This window comes from Condylura cristata, unplaced genomic scaffold (genome assembly GCF_000260355.1).
Source record: "Condylura cristata isolate star-nosed mole 26May11 unplaced genomic scaffold, ConCri1.0 scaffold00029, whole genome shotgun sequence".
In the NCBI taxonomy this organism is placed as follows: Eukaryota; Metazoa; Chordata; class Mammalia; order Eulipotyphla; family Talpidae; genus Condylura; species Condylura cristata.
In genome coordinates this window covers 19,047,321-19,068,920 of record NW_004567130.1, presented here as the reverse complement: position 1 = coordinate 19,068,920, position 21,600 = coordinate 19,047,321, and the positions used below count along the sequence as shown (strand labels likewise).

The 21,600-nt window shown below is 57.6% G+C and overlaps 1 protein-coding gene across 1 annotated transcript in view; it reads right to left on the bottom strand.

Moving 5' to 3' along the window:
* The window catches only part of MTR (5-methyltetrahydrofolate-homocysteine methyltransferase), a 42,916-nt gene that overhangs the window by 2,410 nt on the left and 18,906 nt on the right, over positions 1–21,600 (bottom strand). Inside the window, exons 15-29 of the mRNA XM_004690738.2 lie at positions 18,313–18,492; positions 17,826–17,942; positions 17,183–17,323; positions 15,636–15,725; positions 14,744–14,896; positions 13,005–13,112; positions 11,931–12,031; positions 11,143–11,210; positions 10,519–10,639; positions 4,408–4,489; positions 3,744–3,842; positions 3,145–3,220; positions 2,092–2,247; positions 964–1,160; positions 542–742 (exon numbers count right to left, since the gene is read on the bottom strand). Coding sequence (XP_004690795.1) covers positions 542–742; positions 964–1,160; positions 2,092–2,247; positions 3,145–3,220; positions 3,744–3,842; positions 4,408–4,489; positions 10,519–10,639; positions 11,143–11,210; positions 11,931–12,031; positions 13,005–13,112; positions 14,744–14,896; positions 15,636–15,725; positions 17,183–17,323; positions 17,826–17,942; positions 18,313–18,492 — 1,890 coding nt within the window. The remainder of the gene's footprint in view (positions 1–541; positions 743–963; positions 1,161–2,091; positions 2,248–3,144; positions 3,221–3,743; positions 3,843–4,407; positions 4,490–10,518; positions 10,640–11,142; positions 11,211–11,930; positions 12,032–13,004; positions 13,113–14,743; positions 14,897–15,635; positions 15,726–17,182; positions 17,324–17,825; positions 17,943–18,312; positions 18,493–21,600) is intronic.

Sequence of the window (21,600 nt, the reverse complement as noted above, 5' to 3'; positions counted from 1 at the left end):
CCTGTGCCCCTGCGGCCACCAAGCCCCGGCCACGCTGCAGCCAAGTGAACCGCTGCTCCCCTGCGAGCTGCAGGCGCTGGGGCAGCGCCACGGCCTAGGCCACCGCGCGCCACACAGAGGGACCTGTTGCGGCAGGAGGGGCCCTCAGAGGTGGACACTGGCTCTAGCCTCCCTTTTCAGACTCCTCGGGAAAACGCCACGTCACCGCTCGCGGACGGCAGCAAAGAGGCCGGCGGGCACTGCCGCGGGCATGCCCTTCCCAGACTGGAGGGCGCCCCGGGCGGGATGGCGCAGCCCCGAGGCCGTCAGCCGCCTGGCAACCGTCCCGGCCAGGGAGTGACCCTGGGGCAGCAGGCCCATCTCCCCCACACCCAGCAGAGGGTCCAGGGGACCCGCTGTTCTGCTCCCCACTGTCTAGGGGCATCCTGCAGCCCGCCTCGGCCTGTGCCCCTGGGTGTGCAGAGCACGCGTGGGGCGCCCCGGGCCAGGGCGCAGTGGGGCTGCTCGGCACTGGCGCCCCCCGCCACAGGGCGCCCCCTACCTCGGCCAGCCGGTCCCCCAGGGCCTTGACCATGATGCTGCTGTAGTCGTCGCCGGCCTCCACATAGGCGCGGCTCAGCTCCTCCACCCCAAAGCAGGCGACGGCAAACAGGCCCAGGTAGTCGGCCACGCCGGAGTGCAGGGGCGCCACGAAGTCCGACAGGCAGTAGTGGGGGTCGGGATTGGCGGGGTCCTTCTCGGCCTGAGAAGCGGGGCGGCAGGACGTGAGCGTGGCCGCGTGGGGGCCGCGTGGGAAGCGGTCAGGGTACAGGGGCGCGGTGCCGGCTCTGCCCCGGCCGCAGCACAGAGCAGCCCTGGGCACGCCAAGCACGGTGCCCGCCCGGCGCCCGCCCCCAGTCTGCGGCCTCCCGCCATCGTGCCGGGCGGGGCAGGGTGGTCAGCGCGCGGCCGTGGGCGCCGCACCTGCTGCCTGAGGCCGTGGAAGACGGCGATGGGTTCTGAGGCACCGGGCGCAGCGCCCGCGGCGAACAGGTGCACGTCGTCCTGGACGCTCTGCGCCGGCCAGAAGCCCACCACGCCCCGCGCCTGCAGCTTCCTCTGCCCAGTGAGCGCTTTGAGCATAGTCTGGGCGTCCTCGTAGACTCTTCGGGCCTCCTCACCTGTCGGGAAGGTGCGCTCAGAACTCGCTCATCCCGGTGGACAGCGGGGCACCCGTGTGCCCTCCCACGGCCCAATCCCAAGGCACCCGCGCAGTCGGCCCAGCCGGCAGGGAGCAGCTGGGGCCCAGGCCCGCCAAGGGCAATGCCCGCACGGCCTCTCCCCGCTCGGGCCCCTCCCTGTTCCCTCTAGCCCAGGCAGCACCCAGGAGGCAGCGTGGTCACCCAAGCTGAGGGAGCGAGCCCCCTGCTGCTCCCGGCCAGCGGCGGCTTAGAGTCCACCAGGGTCCCCCTCGGCAGAGGGGCCCGTGAGAGGCAGCGGGTAGGCCCAGCCTCTGGCCCCTGGACCCACGGCCCCGCCCGGCCCCGCCCTGTGGCCTTGCAGCCCACATCTCTGGGGGCAGCGGCGGGAGAGGGAGGGGCTGGCCTGTGCCGACACCTGCCCGGCTCTCACCCTCACCCCTCCCCAGCGCCCCTGGGCTCCCGCCCCCGGCGTCTAGGCCTGTCTGCGGCCCTGATGGCCACGTCCTCCTGCGCCAGGGCCAGCCTCCGTGGCTACCCCGCCTTGGGCTCAGCAGAGCGGCGCAGACAGCCTCTGGCCTCCCTGGCCTTAACGCCGAGTCTCGCTCGTTCGTGACGTGAGGCCTAGGATTCACCCCAAGGCAGGAGCTCGCTTGCTACATGCGAGCCCCAAACGCTGGCCGACCAGGCTGGGGACTGCCTCGTCTTCTCTTATTTAGTGCCAGCGCCCCATGCAGAGCGCAGCAGCTGACGCCAGCAGACTGCTATCGGGGGTGGACGGGCCCAGGCTAGTCGCACATGGCCACCGGCGACGCTGGGCGGGCGACGCTGACTGTGCCAAACCCCGCCCGTCCCCCCCCCCACCTCCCCCACCCCCCTCGGCAGAGCAGGAGGGGCAGCGCCCAGTGCTCACCCACAGTTCTGTCATCAAGTATCTTGGGGAAGCCTCGGTTCGGGTACCTGCCCCGGAGCTGCCACACGTCGAAGAATGGCTTCCAGTCGATGTAGCCCACCAGCGCCTGCAGGTCATAGTCCTCGAAGACCCGAGTCCCCAGGAACGTGGGCTTCGCTGCAGGCCAGGGCACGGGTCAGCTGAGGGCTGCTGCGCGCGCCTGCCCGCCCGCCCACCCTCGCCGCCGGGGCTGTTTCGCGGAGGAGCTTCAGGTCAGCATGGAGGAGAGGGAGGACTTCCAGCAGCCCCCGCCACGTGTGGGACCGGCCTCTGGAAACCCCCCGACCCTTCACCCAGAAAAGGGGAGATCTGGGTTAATATTCCTTAGTCCAAACAACAGCCGACAGTCAAGGAAAGGCCCCCGCAGAGGGGCATCAGCAAGGTGCCATAAGCCCACGGCACGGACCAGCAGTCTGTGCCGCAGGCGAGGGAGCCGGGAGCCCGGCCCACGTCGGCTCGGGAGGGGCGGGCATGGGTGTGGGTAGTGGGAAGTGGGTTATTCTCCGTGGGCACAGAGGGGGTTCCCGAGGCCGCTTCACACCTTCCCCCGTGTCTACGCGCACCGCTAGGTGAGCAGGGAGGCGGAAGGTCGTCCCTGGGCCGAGACCCAGAGTGGCAGGAGCGCGCCTCACCCCAGCCGGGCAACACCCCCACCCCGACCCTGGGCCGGCTGGGCCAGGCCACGCAGGGGCAGTGCGGCCGACCAGACCGGCCTCGAGGTGACGGGCCACTCGCACACCCCAGGGAGACCGCAGGGGCTCGGAGGCAGGGCAGAGACGGGACCCTGGCAGCCGGCCCGCTGCCACCAGCGCTCAATCCCTCGCCACGAAGTCGCCGAGGACTCAGGGTCACTCCCAGGACAGCGCCGGCCCCTAGATGCGGGTTCTCTTTCTCCTCCCACCACCATCACACGATCAAGCAGCTGGGCCGCCCGTTTGACGCTGCAGCTAAGCAAAGCAAACACCTCGATGGAGCGCAGCAGCCACCCGCTCACTAGCCGACAGCCAAACAGACCTGGGCGGGGCTCGGACAGCCAGTCAATGTGGAAACCGTTTTTCCTGGCTTGACTTAAGGTCACGTATCTTCTCTCCTAGGGACAGGAAGTTACGTGTCAGAAAGCCTTAGCTCTCGGCACCACTACGGATGTATCCCCCAGAAAGTGTTTACATTTTGCAAGGAAACAGGGTCGGTTTCCTATCGTGAGAATATCCCAGGGGCTGCTGAAGAGGGTCAGGCCAGCTCTGGACACAGCCCCTGGAGCCCCCTAGGGACCACTCCTGGAGGGCCGTCAGGCTGACACTCCACACGCTGGCTAAGGCTCTCACTTTCTTCCACCATCTCCTCCGGGACAAGATCTGCGGGCGTCACCCGGTTTCCCCTGGGCACGGACCCGCCGCAGTCATCCCCATACCCCAGGTCCCTAGCGCCAAACACCTGCCAGGGTGCCCAAGAAATGTTTGGCAGAATAAATAAAATTAATTTCAACACAACCAAAAATTATGGGGAACTTCCTGACTCGAACTAGGAAACAGGGCTTCCCTAAAGTGACCCCCCACCGCTCCTCGGAACAGGGAGGCCCGCTCACGACAGGGAGGGTCTGCTCTGCCACGTACCTTGAGGGACTCATAATGGTCGTGTCTGAGCTCTTCGTATTCTTCCGTGAGCTCCTCAAAGTAGTCATCCTTTAAGTTCTCATCCAGCAGCTGAGAGCACTAAAATGAAGGTCACAGTGGAAGAATTGTGGTGGACGAGGCCGGCCATGGCTCACAACAGGCGCACAGGCGGGAGCGAGGCCGGGCATCGCATCCACCCACAAGCCCCAGCGCCGCCCTCTCTGCACCCTCCAGCAGGACCCCTGGACCCGAGAGGGCAGGAGACCGACGCCATCATCTAAACGGAGGCAGCCGGACTGGACGGACGGTGGCTAACGGGCCACTGACTCCGGCGCCCATGATTCTGTAGGAATTTCAGAGCACCCCAACAAGGCAGTTGCCGTCCCGGAATGAAGCCAGGAAGCACAGCAGGCGGCCGATGGGCGGCCCAGAACCAGGCTCCGGGGTCACGGGCCGGGAGAACCGTGCTGTTCTCGCGGACATCCCGAGCCAAGCGCGGGCCAAGCCAGGTGTGGGCGGCCACGGTGTGGGCCGCCAGCAGCCGCACCCGCCCTCAGACTTCTCCTCGGACTCAGCAGATAGCCAGTCTCGGCCAGGCCCTGGCGCCGCCACGGTCCGTCCAGTTCACACACCAACGCACCCGGCGCGTGAGCAGCCCACTCACCACCACCACGCTCTTGGACGCGTCCAGGACGTGGACCACGGGCGCGCTGTACCTCGGGGCGATTTTGACTGCAGTGTGGGTTCTGAAAAGAGGGTCGGGAAGAAACACCTCAGCCTCACCAAGGGCACTGAGGCGCCAACGCAACCCTGCTCAGGGCTGCTGGGGCCTTGTGTGTCCACACCGCTTTCCTGGGACGGCGCTGTAGGCGCCTACAAACCCTGGACTCTGATTCCCCTGTAAAGCAAGAACTTTCTCCGCAGCTTAGGCGGGGAGGCCTGGGGGCAAGGACCCAGACTGGCCGGGCTGTAGACAGCTACAGCGAAGAAGCAAGGTGTCTCCCTCTGCCTGCAGAAGCTGGCCCGTGAGGGCGTCAGGGGCTGGGGCCAGGGACCCTGAGGAGCAGGGGCTGTGAGGGCACCCCAGGGTCCAAGTGGACAGGCTCCCGCAGGACAGTGCCGCTGCCCCGGGACCAGGCAGGAGGCAGGGACCCAGGACGTGGCTCTCAGGAGGCTCCGCCCTGTCCTGGAAGCCGCCACGCTCGCTGCCAGGCTCCGGTCGCCCTGTGCGTGTCGCCAGGGAGCCCTAAATGAGCCAACACAGGATACACAGAGCGGGACAGCCACAGAAATGTCTTACACTAACATTACATAGCCTAAATTTTTCTCGCTGAGTTTAAAATATTGTTACAGAGGAGAAAATCATCCTTAAACCCTGAAATGACCACAACTCAAAAGCCACCAGGCTGCCCTGAGTACCGAGCGCCTGGGGCACCCACAGGTGTTGCAACACCGTTAGGACGAGCCTGGAAAACGCACCGCCCTCCCCGACAGTTGCCCAGGCGGAGCCCCCAGCCGGAAAGGACAAGGGCTTTGCCACACCCCGCTGAGAGCCGGCATCAGCAGTGGCCGGGTCGGTGCCCCAGCCCCCGCCCCTTGCTCCCCTAAATCAGCGGCACCCTTCCCTCAACTCAAATGCACTGGTATCTGGAAAGGCCTCCGGAATGTGCTATTACAAAACAAAACAGCGGAGCAGGATGTTTCATAAAATCCTGTCTTTATACACCAGCACCACCGCCCTCGGCCTGCCCTGGCCAAGCAGCCTGACGGCGAAGCGCCTATGTATGAGGGGAAACACAGCTATGCTGGCGATGGGGAGCTTCTGGGGGCTGGCGGAGGAAAGGGGAAGATCAAACTACTTTATATTCTTCTGAGTTGTCTGACACGTCCTAATGACCTTGACGGCTAATTTGAAACAACACAGGTGACTACAGGAGTGCGGTCTGTGGCTTGGCGGCTGCTCGGGGGCTTGCAGCCTCCTTCCTGGGGAGCCAGACCAGCCCGCTCACATTGCGCCGCTCCCTTTCTCAGAGCATCTCCAGTGGAGAAACACTGCGGAGGCAAAGGTCCCCGAGCCAGGGAAGGCGCTGTGGGGCGGGCGCTGAGCATGGGGTCAGCAGGGAGCCATCTCTGCTGGGTGGGGGTGCGGGCACGCAGGGCCAGACCACGCACTGGGGTCACGCACACTCTGCCTCCGAGGGTGGCTCTGTGCTTGGAAAGCACAGCTCTGAAAACACCTGGGCTGTGCCACGAGAGGGAGGGTGTCAAAGGGCGGGAAACACAACGGAAAACCTTCCGGTGTCAAGACGGGTCACTCGTCAGAGCGATTCCTCTCTCGAGGGCCAGCTCCGCAGGCACCTGCACAGACCTCCGTGTGCCTGCGGCACCAAGTCCCACGTAGAATGTTACTTCCATCCAGAGGATGCACTGAGCTGTGTCACTCTGATGACACTTCTCTCCAAGGAAACCAGCGCCACTTGGAGTCAGTGCAGTATTTACCAAACACCCGTGATCTCAATACAACTGCGGCCACTTCCTCTTTGATGCCCTTTGGACAAGGACGCTGAGAAGGCCCCATGGAGCCCAGCACTAAAAACACCTGAAAGCAAAGCGCTGCTTGCCACGGAAAGGCCAGCGCGGCCTGCTGAGACGCGCGCAGCTGTGCTCCGTCACCCACCGCAGCGTCTTGGGTTTCCGAAGAAAATGACCAAGACGCTACTCTCGTCCAAGCGTCCGCGCACGCTTCCCCAGCTAGAATGCGACTTTGTAAGGAAGTCTGACAAGATAAAGCACCAGAATCCGCCCTGCTCTCACATAGCACGAGCAAAGGACCAGGCCCCAAGGATGACTCTGAGCTCACTCACCGGCCCCTGAGGAGTGGCTGAGTCACCTCTGTACCTGCCAGAGGACCTGACAGTGTTACTGCCTCAGGTCCTTTAGAACCTCTGAAAAAGAACAAATGCTCCAAGCATTAGGCCACGTAATGTGCCATCAGTGAAAGTGTTCAGCTTAAATGTAGCATAACCGAACATAAAATTTGATGAGAAAAATGGGAGAAAGAGAAAATACAAATGAGAAAATTAAGAAGGAATCAGGAGTGATGGGCATATAAAAGCCTTTCCCTGAAGCCCCAGACAAAGGCCTGAGCTCCAAGCTCTTAGTCATTTCAAAGAAGAAAATGCTACCAGTTCCATGACTCAGCACCTTAGGGCCTAGCAATTAAAAAAAAAAGCGCCCGTAGAAAAGTACCTTTAGTTTGAGCAATACGAATTCCTGTTGAATGCTCGGAGTTACACAAAAGATAATTGAAAAAGACATCTTGCAGCTATTAGCTTCAAACTAGTTGAAAATTGAGAGCTAACTGCCAGACTTGAGCCCTTGAGAAATTCTGAAGCCAGCAGGACCAGATTTCCATTAAAGTCATTTCTAGTTTGTGAGACCAAAACCATCTGGAACACAGACAGAACATTCCACTTTCCGTAATCTTATAGCCACGGGTTTGGACAGCCCAAGCCTACGTGCACCCCCAGATGACCCCACAAGGCCCAGCCCTTGCCGCTTTTCAGGGAGCCACCCCCCAGGCTGGGAAGCCACATTCCAGGCGTCCTGGGGGTACAGTCTGGCTCTATCCACCACTGTAGGCCCCAGAGGCCTGGGCCGGGCTGATGCCCCCCAGCGCCCAGCCCCCACGACACGTGTGCTGGGACACCTTCTGCTCACCAGCGAAGGAAGGGGCGAGGGTGAGGCTCTCAGAGGCCGCGGAGGGGCCAGGGCTGAGAGCTTTCTAGCAAAGCTGACTCCTGCCAAGCTCGGCTGCGCCGTGCATCCGGGAAAAGAGTGAGCACGTCTACGGACATCAAGAACTGCTGTCACGCAAAAATGCCATGAAGAAAGCAAGAGGCAAGCCACACTAGGAAAGTCCAGGTGTGACACGCGTTCTGACAGGGGCTTGTGTCCTAGGTAAGAAGGCGCATAAATGAATCAGTCAGAAAAACGGCCCATCTGCAGCAGCCCCAGGAGCACCTCCAGACACAGGGCCACCGCCACGGGGAGCTGTGCGGGGTCCATGGCAGAGAAGCAAATGGGAGCCCTGATAAGAGCAGCCACGTCCACATAAGGGCGGGTGCCATCCCAGCACGAGGCGCAACGAGGAGCCTCCTGACTGTGGCAGGACAGCAAAGCACCCAGCAACAGCTAAGTCAGGGTGCACGCTCTACGAAGCAGCACTTCCGCCGCAGGGCGGACGGACCTGCACACCCCGCCCCTGCCAGAACCCCAAGGTGCAGCGCCGAATGCCCACCACAGAAACACGGTGGACGGGGCCACCGGCCGCGTCACAGTAAGTGGGAACAAGCGCCAGCTACCGGAGCCTGGCCGGGCCCACGGACACAATGCTGAGCAAAGCAGGCTGGGTGGGGCCAGCGCACTCGGGCCAGCCGCACAGGCACCGGCACCCGGAAGCACTGCCGCCGGGGAGCAGTTTGCAGACAGGTTCTCGGACAAGGCAAGAGGCTTGGAAGCACGAGCCGGAGGAGGACGACAGAGCCCACGAGAAACCAGGTGCCGGAGGGCTGGACGCAGCCAGAGTCGGTGTCCCGCACCCGCCGGAGGAGACAGCGAGCCGCTGCTGTCGGCCAAGTCCACTCCATGTGCCAGGTGTCACGCTTCGGTCACTGGCTACCTTTGCCAAGAGGCTACTCGGGAACGGAACTTTTTCAAAGACCTCTGCATCTGCCATCTCACCTGGGAGCCGCAGTGTCGAGGGGACTATCCCGCAACGTCCCAACAGCACGGGCTGCCCGGCCTCGTGTGTGCCCCTCTACGGAGGAGAGTTCCTCTGACGCCATCGTCACATTTACACAACTCACAAAGCATTTCGTGGCACCCAGCATTTAAATATCTGCACGAGCCTCTGGACCCTCTTACCACTCACCCCCTTCACTAAGGCAACGGGCACTGACTCGCCAACGCCAGCCATTAGAGCCACACTCACTGCAGCCCCAGGTATCAACACCTGGTCTCCACACTGGCCTGCAGAATAACCTGCCACGTGGACTCCTGGATAACCCCTCTGTGGAAAAAACAACTCGCTTTTCCACCATAAATAGCCACAGCCACACTCTTGAGTCCTTCAAGTATGTAAAGCAATTAGTGGATAGATGACATCCAACACTTTGACTACTCATGAAAACGATTCATAGAGATTATAAATAGGTCGATTGCTAAGTTTTTATCAATTTGGCTAGGCGAGGGTCCCCAGTTATTGGTCAACTGTCAACCCAGAAGTTTCCGTGCAGGTATTTATTAAGTGACATCTGACTGGCGGATGTGAGTGGAGCAGACTGCCCTCCATAGGTGGGTGACATGCTCTCGTCAGGAACAGACCTCAGGAGGAAAGATGCTGTAGAGACCGCTCTCTGGAGACCCCTGATGAATCCAAATGATCACTACAAACGAACTCTGGAAAATCTTTGACCAAGCCTCTAAAGGGCGACGTATTTCCCACCAAATACCATTATTATCATGACCCATGGAAAAAATCTGAACAACTAAATAACGATCACATGATAAATCTGAACTTTTCCTCTCTAAACTGTTTAGCTCAAACATCTGCAAACAGTTCCCCTTCAAACCAACTAGCAAAGTGGCCCTTTGGCTCATTCTCACTAGACTACTCCATGTCCCAACTATGACACTATGAGATGTGTTTTCAAACGACTCTGTAGTTAGTCAACTAGACACCTGCTTCCACAGACCCGGTTAAAGTTCAAGCAACATCTTTGAGCCAAAAGACACAGCTTCTCCCCTCGGTTTGCTTTCAAGACGTGTCAGTGTTAGCAGAGGTCTCAGGAACTGGGTGGGAAGTGAGGACTAAAGATCACTGAAAGCCAAGGAAAACAAAAGCAAGGAGGGAAAGGTGTGTGTGTGTGTGTGGCGGGGGGTGGGGGGGTCAGGATGGCCTTCACACAGCACGCCCCAAAGGTGCCCCGCTCTTGTCCGAGCAGAGATGGGTGTTGGCACCCAGTGTGGACTGAGCCACCTGTCTATGGGGCCTCACCCGCATACTTAAATTTAGTTGTACTGCAGGTACACACAAAAGGGTCAAAATGGGTTTACTTACAAAAGGGGAAAGGAACAGGAAACAACCAGGGAAAGAGAGCAGGATACAAAGTAACTGCAATACCTTACAGCTAGGCTGACTGAAGACACCGAGTCACAGGGTCAGGAGAGCTGCTTCCCGAGCAAGAGAGATGCAAACGCGCCCTATTTATCCCCCAAATGTTCCAGAATTCCTGCTAGCTCCACCCTGGGGTCCTCGCAGCTCTCTCCCTGGTACTGCTGGGAGTTGCAGTTTCCAGTCACTGGAGTAGGGGGTGGGGTCCACAGAACTCTGCAGAACTCCTTTAGGACATCCTTCCCCTTAACAACTGTAGCTTCCCTGGTCGTGACAGGACACACAATACATAAGAAAAAAAATCACCCAGTCCACTCCCCTGATGGCCCTCACACCACACCTGGCCCTGGGGCACAGTCCCATCGCTGTCTGTAAGCACTGCACTTGGCAGAATTCAAGTGAACGCTGACGCGTGAGGGAGCGTGAGGCGAGGAGGAGGAGGAAAACGGGTGGGGAGCATGGCGGAGGGCAGGACTGAGGGCGCTGCGGGCAGCAGAGCCATGGAGAGCACAGCTGAAGGGTCTCCCCTCCCGTCCCAAGAGAGACAAGGACGCAAGACAGTAAGCCCGCGGCGGCGCGCGAATCACGAGCACAACTCACCTGGAAGTGGTGGCCCCGCCTATCAGCAAGGGAATCTTTATGGACAGCCTCTCCATCTCCTTGGCAACGAAAATCATTTCATCCAGGGAAGGAGTGATGAGTCCTGACAGGCCAATTATGTCTGTTATTAAAAAGAGGGAAGGAAGGGCCGTGAGAAAATAAGAGCTTAACAGAGGAAAAGCAGGAAGCCCCACTTAAAAACTTGAATAAAGGCCACAAGATATAAAGCTCCAGATTCGAATTTCAAGACATTTCTGATGTCTTGAGCATTTAGTGCTCCAGTTCTCTACTAAACATGATCTGCCACGCAGTCGTCAATGCGCACCTGGACTACCAGGAAGTCGTATACCAGGACACACTGCTGTTCATGGCCTCCCAGACTCGCAAGTGTCACTGTCTGAGAGAGAGACAGCCCCACACAGGAAATCCCAGCTCCCACTGTCCTCGTACCAGAAGCCCGTCCCTGCTCCCCATCTCAAGGGCCAAAGGGGAGCTCGTGTTACCTAGTTACCCTTCTGCCCCTCGTTGGAAAGCCACATGCAGCGATCCCAGCAGCCCACGGGGTGGGGGGCCTGGGGGGACTCTACCATTCACAGATGGGCATGGGGCCCCTGGAGCACGTACCTGCTTTGTGGTCCAGGGCAGCTCTCAGTATCTTATCACAGGGAGCCATGACCCCCAGGTCGATAACTCTGAGGCAGAGAGGAGACAAGGAAACCGGTGAGAGCCCGCAGAGACTAAGCTGAGGCGGACATCTGTGTGTGGATTGCAACAGCATGAGAACCCCATGCCACTGGGAGCTCAAGACCTGCTTCAGGAAATTTACTACAAGTCATCTCTTAACTGTTCTCAGCCCATTCACCAGGGCTGTGAAGCCTGACAGTAAACCGGAAACTTCCTGGATGGAGAAAAGTCAACCAGGTCACTCTGGAGCTCTGGTGCAATGCTGCAGTAGGTGGTTTACAGGCAATGAGCGAGCGGCTGGGACAAGTGCCAATTACTCATGACAGATGCAAACAGAAGCCAACTGCAGGGCTGGACGAAAGGCAGTGGGGTGCCGCCACCCCACCTCAACAAACAGACACAGTTAAAAAGAACTAAGAAACAAAAAGGCGTGGCTCTAAAGCATGGCCGTCCACTGACAGAAGAAAACCGAGCGTCTCTGCATCACGCACTGGGGAGCGGCCCCTCGGCTGCTGAACGGTGGCTACCCATTGTTCTTGGTCCCCTTTGGCCATTGACTGATGAAGTAATCACTTACTGCCTGAAAAACGTGTGCTCAAGATAACAACTTCAAACAAATAAGCAGGGAAAGAGATTTTAAATGGCCTTGAGCCCCGCGGCGTATACCCGCTAGGAACTGTGCTCCTAGCGCCTTACTTTCCCCCAGAGTGGCCTGAGGTTCTCCCTACCGGAAGTTGTTGCAGCCCAGGACCACGCCCACGATGTTCTTGCCGATGTCGTGCACGTCGCCCTTGACGGTGGCCAGCACGATGGTGCCCTGGTACGGGTCCTGGGGAGAAAGGCCAAGTCCAGTCACCCAGCACAGCGTGGCCGCTCCAGAGCGGGCCGCCAGGTTCTCTGGCACCCATCAGCGCTCAGTGCAGGAAGCAGATTAACGTAGCCAAGAGAAGCTCGAGGCCTGACCAGAGCCCCGATACTGCCTGAGAGCAGAATACGAAGCGCCACTACGTGGCAGGTTAGCTCAGGGGTGCAGCTGAGCCCTGCTCCCAGCACTGTGGAGAACAGCGCAGGTACAAATACGAACAGCCTCGTAGCTGAGGCAGGCCTGAGCCAAGCGCCCGTCGTGAGCCACGGGGCGAGGGGCTGGGCACTGGGCGCTGGGCGCTGAGCCCCTTGGCGCCTGTGCCACAAGCTGCCAGCGTCTCTTCCCCCTCGGCAAGAAAAAGGGGAAGGAAAGGAAAAGGCACGCAGGAGGGAGCTGTGCACCACCACAGCTGAGCCCTGCACAGACTCCAACAACTGAAGAATTCAGAATGTAGGGGCCAGCGTGGACTGGGCATCCCAGGAGCTGGACAAGGTCAGAGCATGATGACTACGAGGGCGGTGCAGCGAGGCGAATCCACCTTGAGCCCAGAGGGCGCCAAGCACTCGCCCGGCACACGGAGAACACTCAGTGAGCAGGCCTCCAAGGCCACCCACCACTCTTTTCCTCCAGGGCAGGGGCTGGTCTGAGGCCGCGGTGCCCAGCACAGCCCCTGGCACCGGTAAGAGCTGAAGGAATGAGCCGCTTCTGTCTTGAAGTTGCAGCCTCTATTGGAAAAATTGTGTTCGCGTTCACAGTTTCATAAAGGCACACCAAAGGGGAGCCCCGGGGCTCTGGTTCTCGGGAGAAGGCTCAGTTCACTCTCTCCTTTTTGTTCTGTGACCGCCTGGCTAAGCCCCGCACCTGAGCTGCTGCCCCGAGCGCAGGGGAACTTCAGCTCAGGCACACAGAGCCCGCAGGCCGAGACGGCACGACGCACCTGCTCTTCCTGCGTCCCAGCGAGCACTCTGGTTTCTTCTCTTTCTCTCTCCATGAAGGGAATGAGGTGGCCGACAGCCTTCTTCATGACCCGGGCGGACTTGATGACCTGGAAAGGCACAAGCAGGCACCTTCACCAACTGACCTGGGCATTTCAGTGCCAATGAAGTGAGGTCTGACCCGGGCCAGTCTCCCTGGAGTCCACTATGGTCGACACAGAGGACGAGGAGTGAAGGCCCCCTGGGGAGCCGAAGTGTAGGAAGGACCACAAAACTGGACAGCAGCGTGGCCATCCAGCCTCCGAAACTCTTTCTGCATGCTTTTTTTCTCTGCCTGCGCGCACATCTTCAAGGTCTACACATGCATGAAGTTTCACACATCTAACCACGAGCCCTTCTCAGCCCCCAGCATCACAGTTCACTTCTCATCACGTCCCGTGCTCTCGCAAGAATAGGGTCTTTTATAGTTCCCATGAGTGCTAACTTCAGGATGGAGAAGTAGAAGGTCCACGCAGCCTCACAGGTCCTCCAAGCAAACTTACAGCGGAGAGACCATCAACAAATGCCAGAGTTAGCGAGCTAACACGACGGGCTTGGCACGAGCACAAGGCGCAGCAGCGCCCAGTGCTGAGGGCCTGAGCTTTGCGAACATCAGAAAACCAACAGACGCAGAGTGAGGGCCATCTACGGCCCTCAAACTACACGGCACTGAACTCTTCCAAGAGTCAAGGTCTGAGGAAAGAACGAGGCACTGCTGAAGTGCAGGGAATGAGCAGTTGGGCCCTGGGGCAGAGACAGAAGAGCTGTGGACAACCCGTGAAACCAAGTGAAGTCCCGTCAGCTCCGCGAGACCAACGCTACTTGCTGGCTCCGATAACTGTACTGTGGCCGTGTAAAAGTTACTATGAAGAGAAGAAGCTGGACGAGAGATGTAAGAGCACTTTTAAGTTGCATTTGCAACTACTAAGTCTAAATTAACTAAAAAAAAGTTCAAGTAAGTCAGCACCATGAGAAGCCGAGACTGAACAAATACTGGAGGAGACCAAGAAGACAGAGCAAAACGTTCCTTTCCTTGACTGTGGGGATGGTTTCATGAGCGCAGAAATGTTAAAACTTTCCAAATTACAGCTCTGGAGTCTAGCTTGCTAGATGCTAATTATAAGCCAGCCGGGCTGCAGGGGGGGATGGCATCGGGGAGAATGGCTATCAATAATTAAAACCAAGTGAGTAAACGAGAAAAGCAAGACCGGGGTCCCTCGGCCTCCCTGTGTCTGGAGCTGCAAACACAGACAGCCGGGTGGAGTCCACGCACGGATGCGTCTGCAGCAAGTCATGCGGCTTTGCCTGAAGTATCCTTTAGTGTAGTACATCACTACTTGATGTTTTTCAAAATAGGCATCCTTAAAGATAAACACCGGTCTGATCAAATCTTAGTATTACTAAGTTTCATCAATCTTGGGTTTTATTTTCATTTGAGAAGCGGCTGGAGGAGAGACAGGCGTTGAGGGTAAATGACAGGGCAGAATAGAAAGATGAGATTCTCAGGTGGGCTCTAACGATCACACGTACCCTAAAGGTGGATTTTTTCAGGTTACTCCCAAATGCATTTGAGTAATGACTAGATTTCAATGCCCTAAATTCTCGTCAAAATGCAAACCTGATGTATGAGAAACATCTGTGAGCTTACAGAGATCTTTTATTTCAACTGCAAAAACCCCGCGTGCCCTCCGCCTTTGCTCACCTGTGGGAGAAACATTTTTCCAGCTCCAAAAAGATCACCGACAATCTTCATTCCATTCATCAAAGGCCCTTCGATGATATTGAGCGGTCGGGGATATTTTGCACGGTTTAACCGGGCCTCCTCAGTATCCTCAACGATATGCTTCTCAATGCCCTACCAAAAAGCCAGGGGGGAAAATCACATGAAAAAGTGGGTTAGGCTCAAACAGCCGACAGAGTGGACCGAGGAAATGCTTAATGAATGTGCATTTCGGAGTCAGATTTAACGGGTTCAAATCCTTGCTTTATCACTAATTTAGGCAGTTTATTAGGCCTCAGATTCCTAATTAAAATGTCACCTTGTACCGTGCCTCAAACGTTTCTTTTCAGGATTAAAGAAGACAACCCTAAGTCCCTGGCGGTCTCACGGGAACACAGCGGCCGGTATCAGGACGAGGAACACGCACGTTTCACGTTAGCAGGCCCGTGGCCGTGGCCTTGCGGGCGAATCGCCCACAAGCTAATGAGCGTCCCCGCAGAGAGTGGAAGTTTCCTCAGGCCAGAGGGAGGAAGGCCCCGGTGAGCCCCCAGGCGAGCGGGGTCCCGAGGCCTCCGCTGACTCTCCAGCCTGGCTCCAGCCCGGTTAGTGGCGTCGGGTGGGTGCCACAGCTTACAGTCTCAAAAAATATAATTCTAGACCAAAAAACAAGATCCCTGAAATTCCCCACGGACACAGTGACGCGGGCCACCCTGGGGTGATCTCTGGACACTGCCACAGGCGGCGGGGGGCAGGGAGGGAAAACCACCCAGGGCCGGTCCATGTAGAGTCGCCGTCCACGCTGGCCACGCCACTCCTCCCACAACACCAGTGCACACGGGCCTCGGCCTCCCGGCCCCCTGGCCGCCCAGCTCACCTTGACGAGGGCGTGCTCCAGGCGCTCCTCCACGGAGCCAGCCCTCCACTCCTCCGTCTGGGACACCTTCTTCCCGCCCTTGTCACGCGTCTGGATGGAAATGAGGACAGAGAAAGGGCACAAAGGTCCTGACCCAACAACTCTCCTTTCTATGTCCAGCCCCTAGGAGACACCCAGCACGAGGAAGATAACCCTGGGGGGAGGGGCGCCTTTTATTTATTTATATACTCCCTACAGTTTTCTTCATTTTTAGACACTGTATGTTTTATCATCTTGGGTGAAATTCCCACCGCTAATTCCGCTGCACACCGTATTCCTCATGTGAAGAAAAATCTTTCAGAATTTGAGCTTTTAGTAGGTAACATGAGGGTCCATTAATTTTCAGACAGTACAAGCCGACTCGGGCCGCAGGAAGCAGCGTCGGCACAGGCGGGCAACAGACTGCGGCCCTGACAGGCTCCGTGAGGACGGGCACAGAGGGAGCAGGGCGAACTGCACCTCCCCTGGCCCCCCCCAGCTGGCGGCCAGCCAGCTCGGGGCCATCCCCTGTCCTCAGACCACACCTCTTTGGTGTTTCTCGCCATGCAGATCCCTCTTCCTATTCTGTGCGACTGCCTGGCCTCTGTGGCAGTCACCCTGGTTTCCAGTGCACCTTCCAGACGATCTCGCAAATGACGAGTCTAATCAAATGACGCCAGGGGAAGGGCACAGCAGAGCACAGAAACAGCACCTACCCTGAGGGGCTGAGACGGACTTTCTCCAAGAGCTTGACTGTATTCGCATCAAGCAAGACCTGAGATTCTCCCCTCGGCCCCCCTGAGAACCAGAAGCTTCTAAGGAACGGAGAGGAGGGTCCTGCACTCATGGGTTCAAAGACGAAATCCCAGTCAGCCTTGCTGAGTCTGAGACCAACAGACTCAGAAAATCTAAATGACGCCACCCATGCTCTAGTACGTCAAAAACACAGACAATCCTAAGCTGTCCTCTCCTTTTTCTAGAATACCCTGATGCCGGCAAACACCACGGCGCCTGGCGCACCCACGATCGCCCGCCGTAACACAATGGAAACCAGAACTAGTGCACTTATTCCCCAGCTCACAGATCACACGTGGAGCCCCGCCGACTCCTGGGGCAGCCGGAGTAAGCGGACAGAACAGCAGGACCACGCCGCTCACTGCGGGCCGGCGACAGGACCCAGACAGCCCCTTCAGGGTGGCGCAGACAAGAGTCCAACAGGACGGAGCACGCCTCCAGAGCGGACTGCTCACCATGGGCACCAAGAGTGCCCAGCACGATCTACTGCAGTTCTGTATTTTAAAATAAACTCAGACCTAAGTGCAGAGCGCCTAAAGCAGCCTGCCTCACCCGCCTCGCTCTAATGAAGACACCTTCTCCGGAGCTTTCTGCAAAACCTCCAGGAGTGCAGATTAGAGACACGCTTCCAGTCTCCGGGCCACCAGGAAAGTCATGATGTCCTCTTCCACGCCGAGACACCCCACGTCTGTGCCACACGCGATCCGACCCAAGGCCCCAAGGCCACCACCTACCTGAGCGAAACGCAGCAGCTTCTCGGTGGCGTCTGGGTCTTTGTTCCAGATGAGGTCCTCACAGAGCCCCAGGAGCTCCTTCTGGATGTCATCATAGACGGGGAGGTTCCCGGCGTTCACAATCCCCATGTCCATGCCGAACTAAGTGAGAGAGACAGAAAGAAAGACGGGGATCAGGGCCTCCCCGGGGGCGCAACCGGTTAAAGCGCAGCACTGCAAGCCGACTGCAGCACCAGTTCGATCCCCACCTGCCCCCGAGGTGACTCATAGGGCACAGCAGACCCCTCCTGACCCGCCCGCTGCTCCCCTCAGCACCAAACTTCGTCAGTCGGCCTGTTCTGCTCCCCGCTCTGTCTCTGGTGGATCCTCTCACCCACCACACCCCTGGCCTATACCCGAGTTCTATAAACATAAATAAATAAATAAATCTTTAAAAAAAAAAAAAAAAAAAGGCGAGGATTCCAGTAGCACCTCAAGCAGAGCCAGCAAGCGTTTTCCACACAGGTCCAGGGAGGCCACGTATGCGGCAGCCGCCTCTGCTGCCTCTGAGGCAGGCGCCCTGGAACTCCCGGGGGCCAACCCGCGGCCACCCGCACCCTGCCCTGCTTAAGCGGCCTGCATGGGGCAGACAGGCCCACTCTACCTTGATGGCATGGTAAAGGAAGACGCCGTGCATCGCTTCGCGGATGGCCTCCATACCCCGGAAGGAGAAGGACAAGTTGGAGAGGCCGCCACTTACTCTGGCCCCAGGTAATGTCTCCTGAGAAAGAACAGACGGTGCGGAAGTCCTCTGGCTTACCAAAAGCAGCAAGCACACGCCTTGCGCTTCACAGCGAAGAGCGGAAACTAAGAGCCCGGGAAGCTGCAGGTCATCCGTAGCTGTTCTCCGCCAGAGCCCCGAGAACTGAGGCGGGGGGGCGGGGGTGCCGGTGGCGGCCAGAGTGGGGAATGTGTGTGTCATACTTCACAGCTTAAACAACATATGAAAGAAAACTGATGAGAAACCCAATGTTCTTACTACCCAAAATGAAAACGTCACTGAGTCCAAAGCTGGCCAGAGGCCGTCAGTGGAATCACGTGACGAGAGCAGCAGCACTTGAAGGGGCGCGCGGGCAAGGGCCCGGACTGACCTTAATGGCTTTGGCTGCGTGCATGAAGTTAACGGCGTACAAGCTGTGCTCCTCCATCCCAGTGCCGATAGTGAGGATATTCGGGTCAAAGATGATGTCGCTTGGGTCGAAGCCCACCTTCTCCACCAGCAGACGGTAAGCCCGGGTGCACACTCTGACTTTGGCGTCCGTTTCTGTCGCCTGGGGAGAGGCACAAATGATACAACATGAAGTAGAAAAAAGAAGTGTGATCTATGAAAACAGAAGCTCATTTTCCTGCTTAAAAGCACGTAGGTGTTAATGTTGGATTTCAGAGGAAGCCAAATGCCAAGTAGCTGCTAAACACTTACCAGGTAACCTCAGAGGGGAAACCGTACAAAGCCCTTTAACGCCTTTTTCAGCACAAAGGCTGGATTGCTCCAGTAAAAGCAAAACCCCACACGTTTGTACGTGGCAAGTAACTGAGCCTTCTGGAAAATGCACGTGACAGAGGACACATGCCCCTGGAGAGCTAACCAAAGAGGGGCGGCTCCCCCGGGCCTGCTGCAGCGGCCGACACCACTGCCCAGCAGCACTGCAGCGCTTCCCTGAATCTGCCAGCAAAAATATTCTGCAGCTGCAGGAAAACGTCGTCACCCCACAGCCCCACCCACACCCACTGCAGCACCAACAAGTGCCCTAAGTCATAAACATAAACTGAATTTGTGTTAAAACAGGGACCTGTGTAGTGTGGCCTGTGCCGTGGTGGCCTATGCAATGTGGCCTGGCAGTGATGTGCCAGCGTGGCCCGTGCAGCGTGGCCTAAGCACCAGGGGCCTGTGTAAACATGGCCTGTGCCATTACCCAGGCTCGGGCGGGGGAACGGAGAGTGACTCGGAGGCCTGAGACTCCTCTTCCCTCCCTAAACTCCATCGCCGACAGCGAACACGGAGAAGCATCTTTCTTACAAAGGGTTTTAGCGTGATCGACCTCTAAGCAAGGTCCCCAGCACAGAAGGACTCCTCTCTGTAACCTCAGCCAGGCAGTGGTGAGCTCTCTGTAGTCACTCAAAAGGAGGCCCCTGAAACACAGGTCATGTTTTAATAAAGCTCGGAAGGGTCAGAGGAGAAAATCTGAGAACCAAGTCTCAGGTTCAGTTCGATTACCTTCAGCGAGATAAAAATAAAGGGAAAACTAACTAGTGACTTCAGTTGCTTAGAACCATTTATAATACTCTGGTGCATCAATGTACCAAATTCAATAAAAAGGGTGGTTATGAGGTAAAAAATCTAAAAAAAAAAAAAAACACTAACAAATGGAAAACGTTTATGAGGGCATAAATAAGCTAACACACCATAAAACAACAAAAGACCTAGGCATGACCTTGAGGCTGCCATTTAAGGCAAGTGATAAAACTTGACCGATTGGTAAGTTGAAAGACAGGGCTTGTTCCTGAATGATAAATCCAAGACACCAATCCATTATTTTTTTGGCTGGATTAATTTGATTTTATTCAATATCCAGTGGGACTTTATTTCTCCATAAATTAGAAAACTACTTTTCAATCATGTAACATAGGAAAATGCTCTGAGTAACGGCTGCACTGATAGGCTGACACTGACCATTCTTTTGTATAGTCACACACGTGCTCTTGAGTGACAGCGGTCAAGAAACCTTACTTCATCAAGCATGGTCGTGCAAAAATAACAACTTCAATCAGGAAAGGAGAATTAGGTTTGCAGAGTCAGTAGTGATAGTGACTTCTCCCATGGAAATTTCAATGCAGGTGTCCTCGTTTTGCTATTCAGAGTTAAAGCTCTTAACCCAAACTCCCAGCTTTAATTAAAAAGAGAGAAACGCTTCCTGACCAGCCTGCTCCCCGAGTCCCTGGCCCCCCTTGGCCACGCACCGTGGGCAGCGTGTCACAGGCTTACGCCAAGGGCAGCAGACAGGCCGGAAGCCAGAGCAGCGTCAGCCCCGGCTGTGAGTGCGACCCCTCCCGAGGGCCGGGCGCGGTCAAGCAGCAGGTCTCCCTCCTGCCGACAGCCCCACCAGCAGCCTTTCGGGGCTCAGTCACCTTCATGGCTGATTCCTGAGCCTGGCGAGGGAGTTTTCACCTTGCTCTTCACGCTCTTCAGTACCTGCCGTGCATCTACAACGAGCACCTGTCTGTAGTCAGAGGGCAAATTTATTCTGAATTTGGAAAAGCAGTTTTCAGAAAAGACAGCCAGCACCTTCCTCAGACCACCGCTCTCCTCCGCCTTTGGTCAGAGGCGGCGCCTACGAGTCACACATGCAGTGGCCATGCAGTGGCGGGCGCTATCTCTGCATCCCGAAAGCACCACCGTGCTGCTCCGTGACCTGTGTAACACTGATATATGCCGAGAACGTCCCCACGGAAAGACGTGGCCTGAAATAACCACTTCTCTCCAGTTGGCAGTTAGGTTGCTATGTCTTCACTGAAGCGGATGAAAAATCTTTGCAGATACAGTATTCTCTTGCAGCTGAACTCTTTATTGGGACAATTCCCCAGAAATGAGCTCACTGGCTCAGAGGGCACGAACATGCTTGTAAATTCCCTGACAGGCACTGAGGTACCTGCGTGACAATGGTGCCTGCTGACACCACGCTCGGCAAGGCACGAGGCTCTCTGTTCCACACTGCTCTCTTTGCAGACCCTGGTCAGTTTAGACTCATGTTTACTGCTTTGGTAACATAAAATATTCCTTTAACACTGCTCTAATGAGCAATGCTCTGTAACAAGCAAAACCTCATCTGCTTGAACACCTGGGTTACCGTCACGTCAAAACTGGGGAAGCTCGTGTCAGCGTGAGCAGACCACGTACGGGGAGAGCAGAGAACCTGGAAGCACCCATCTTTCTGCAGATCCTGAAGGCCTGGGAGCAGGCTTGGCTCCCGGCCTGCCCCCTCGACGGGTTCACGGAAGACGGGGCAGCAGCCACCCCAGGCGGCCGCCGAGGGGATGAGCCCAGACGGTGCCAGTGCTTCCCAAGCAGGCGCGGGAGCCTCCACCGGGAAGGCTTCAAAACGCCCAGAGCCGGGTCTGCGTCAGGCCAAAGGAGCCGGGGCCTCGAGGAGAAGGCAGAGCCGGGGCAGGGCAGGGACGGCCTCTGTGGGCAGCGCTTCTGCTCAGGCACCCAGACACGGGGCTCCAGCGTGCCGGCTTTTCCTGGGGGCCGGGCTTCCCGCCTGAGCAGGCGCCCGGGACTTGGGCCTCCGGCGGCTCCCTCACTGGGGGGCTTGCATCGTTTTGTCGGGCACTGGGAGCGCACGCCTGCCCTCCCTGTCAGCCCACAGTCTCGTGCAGAG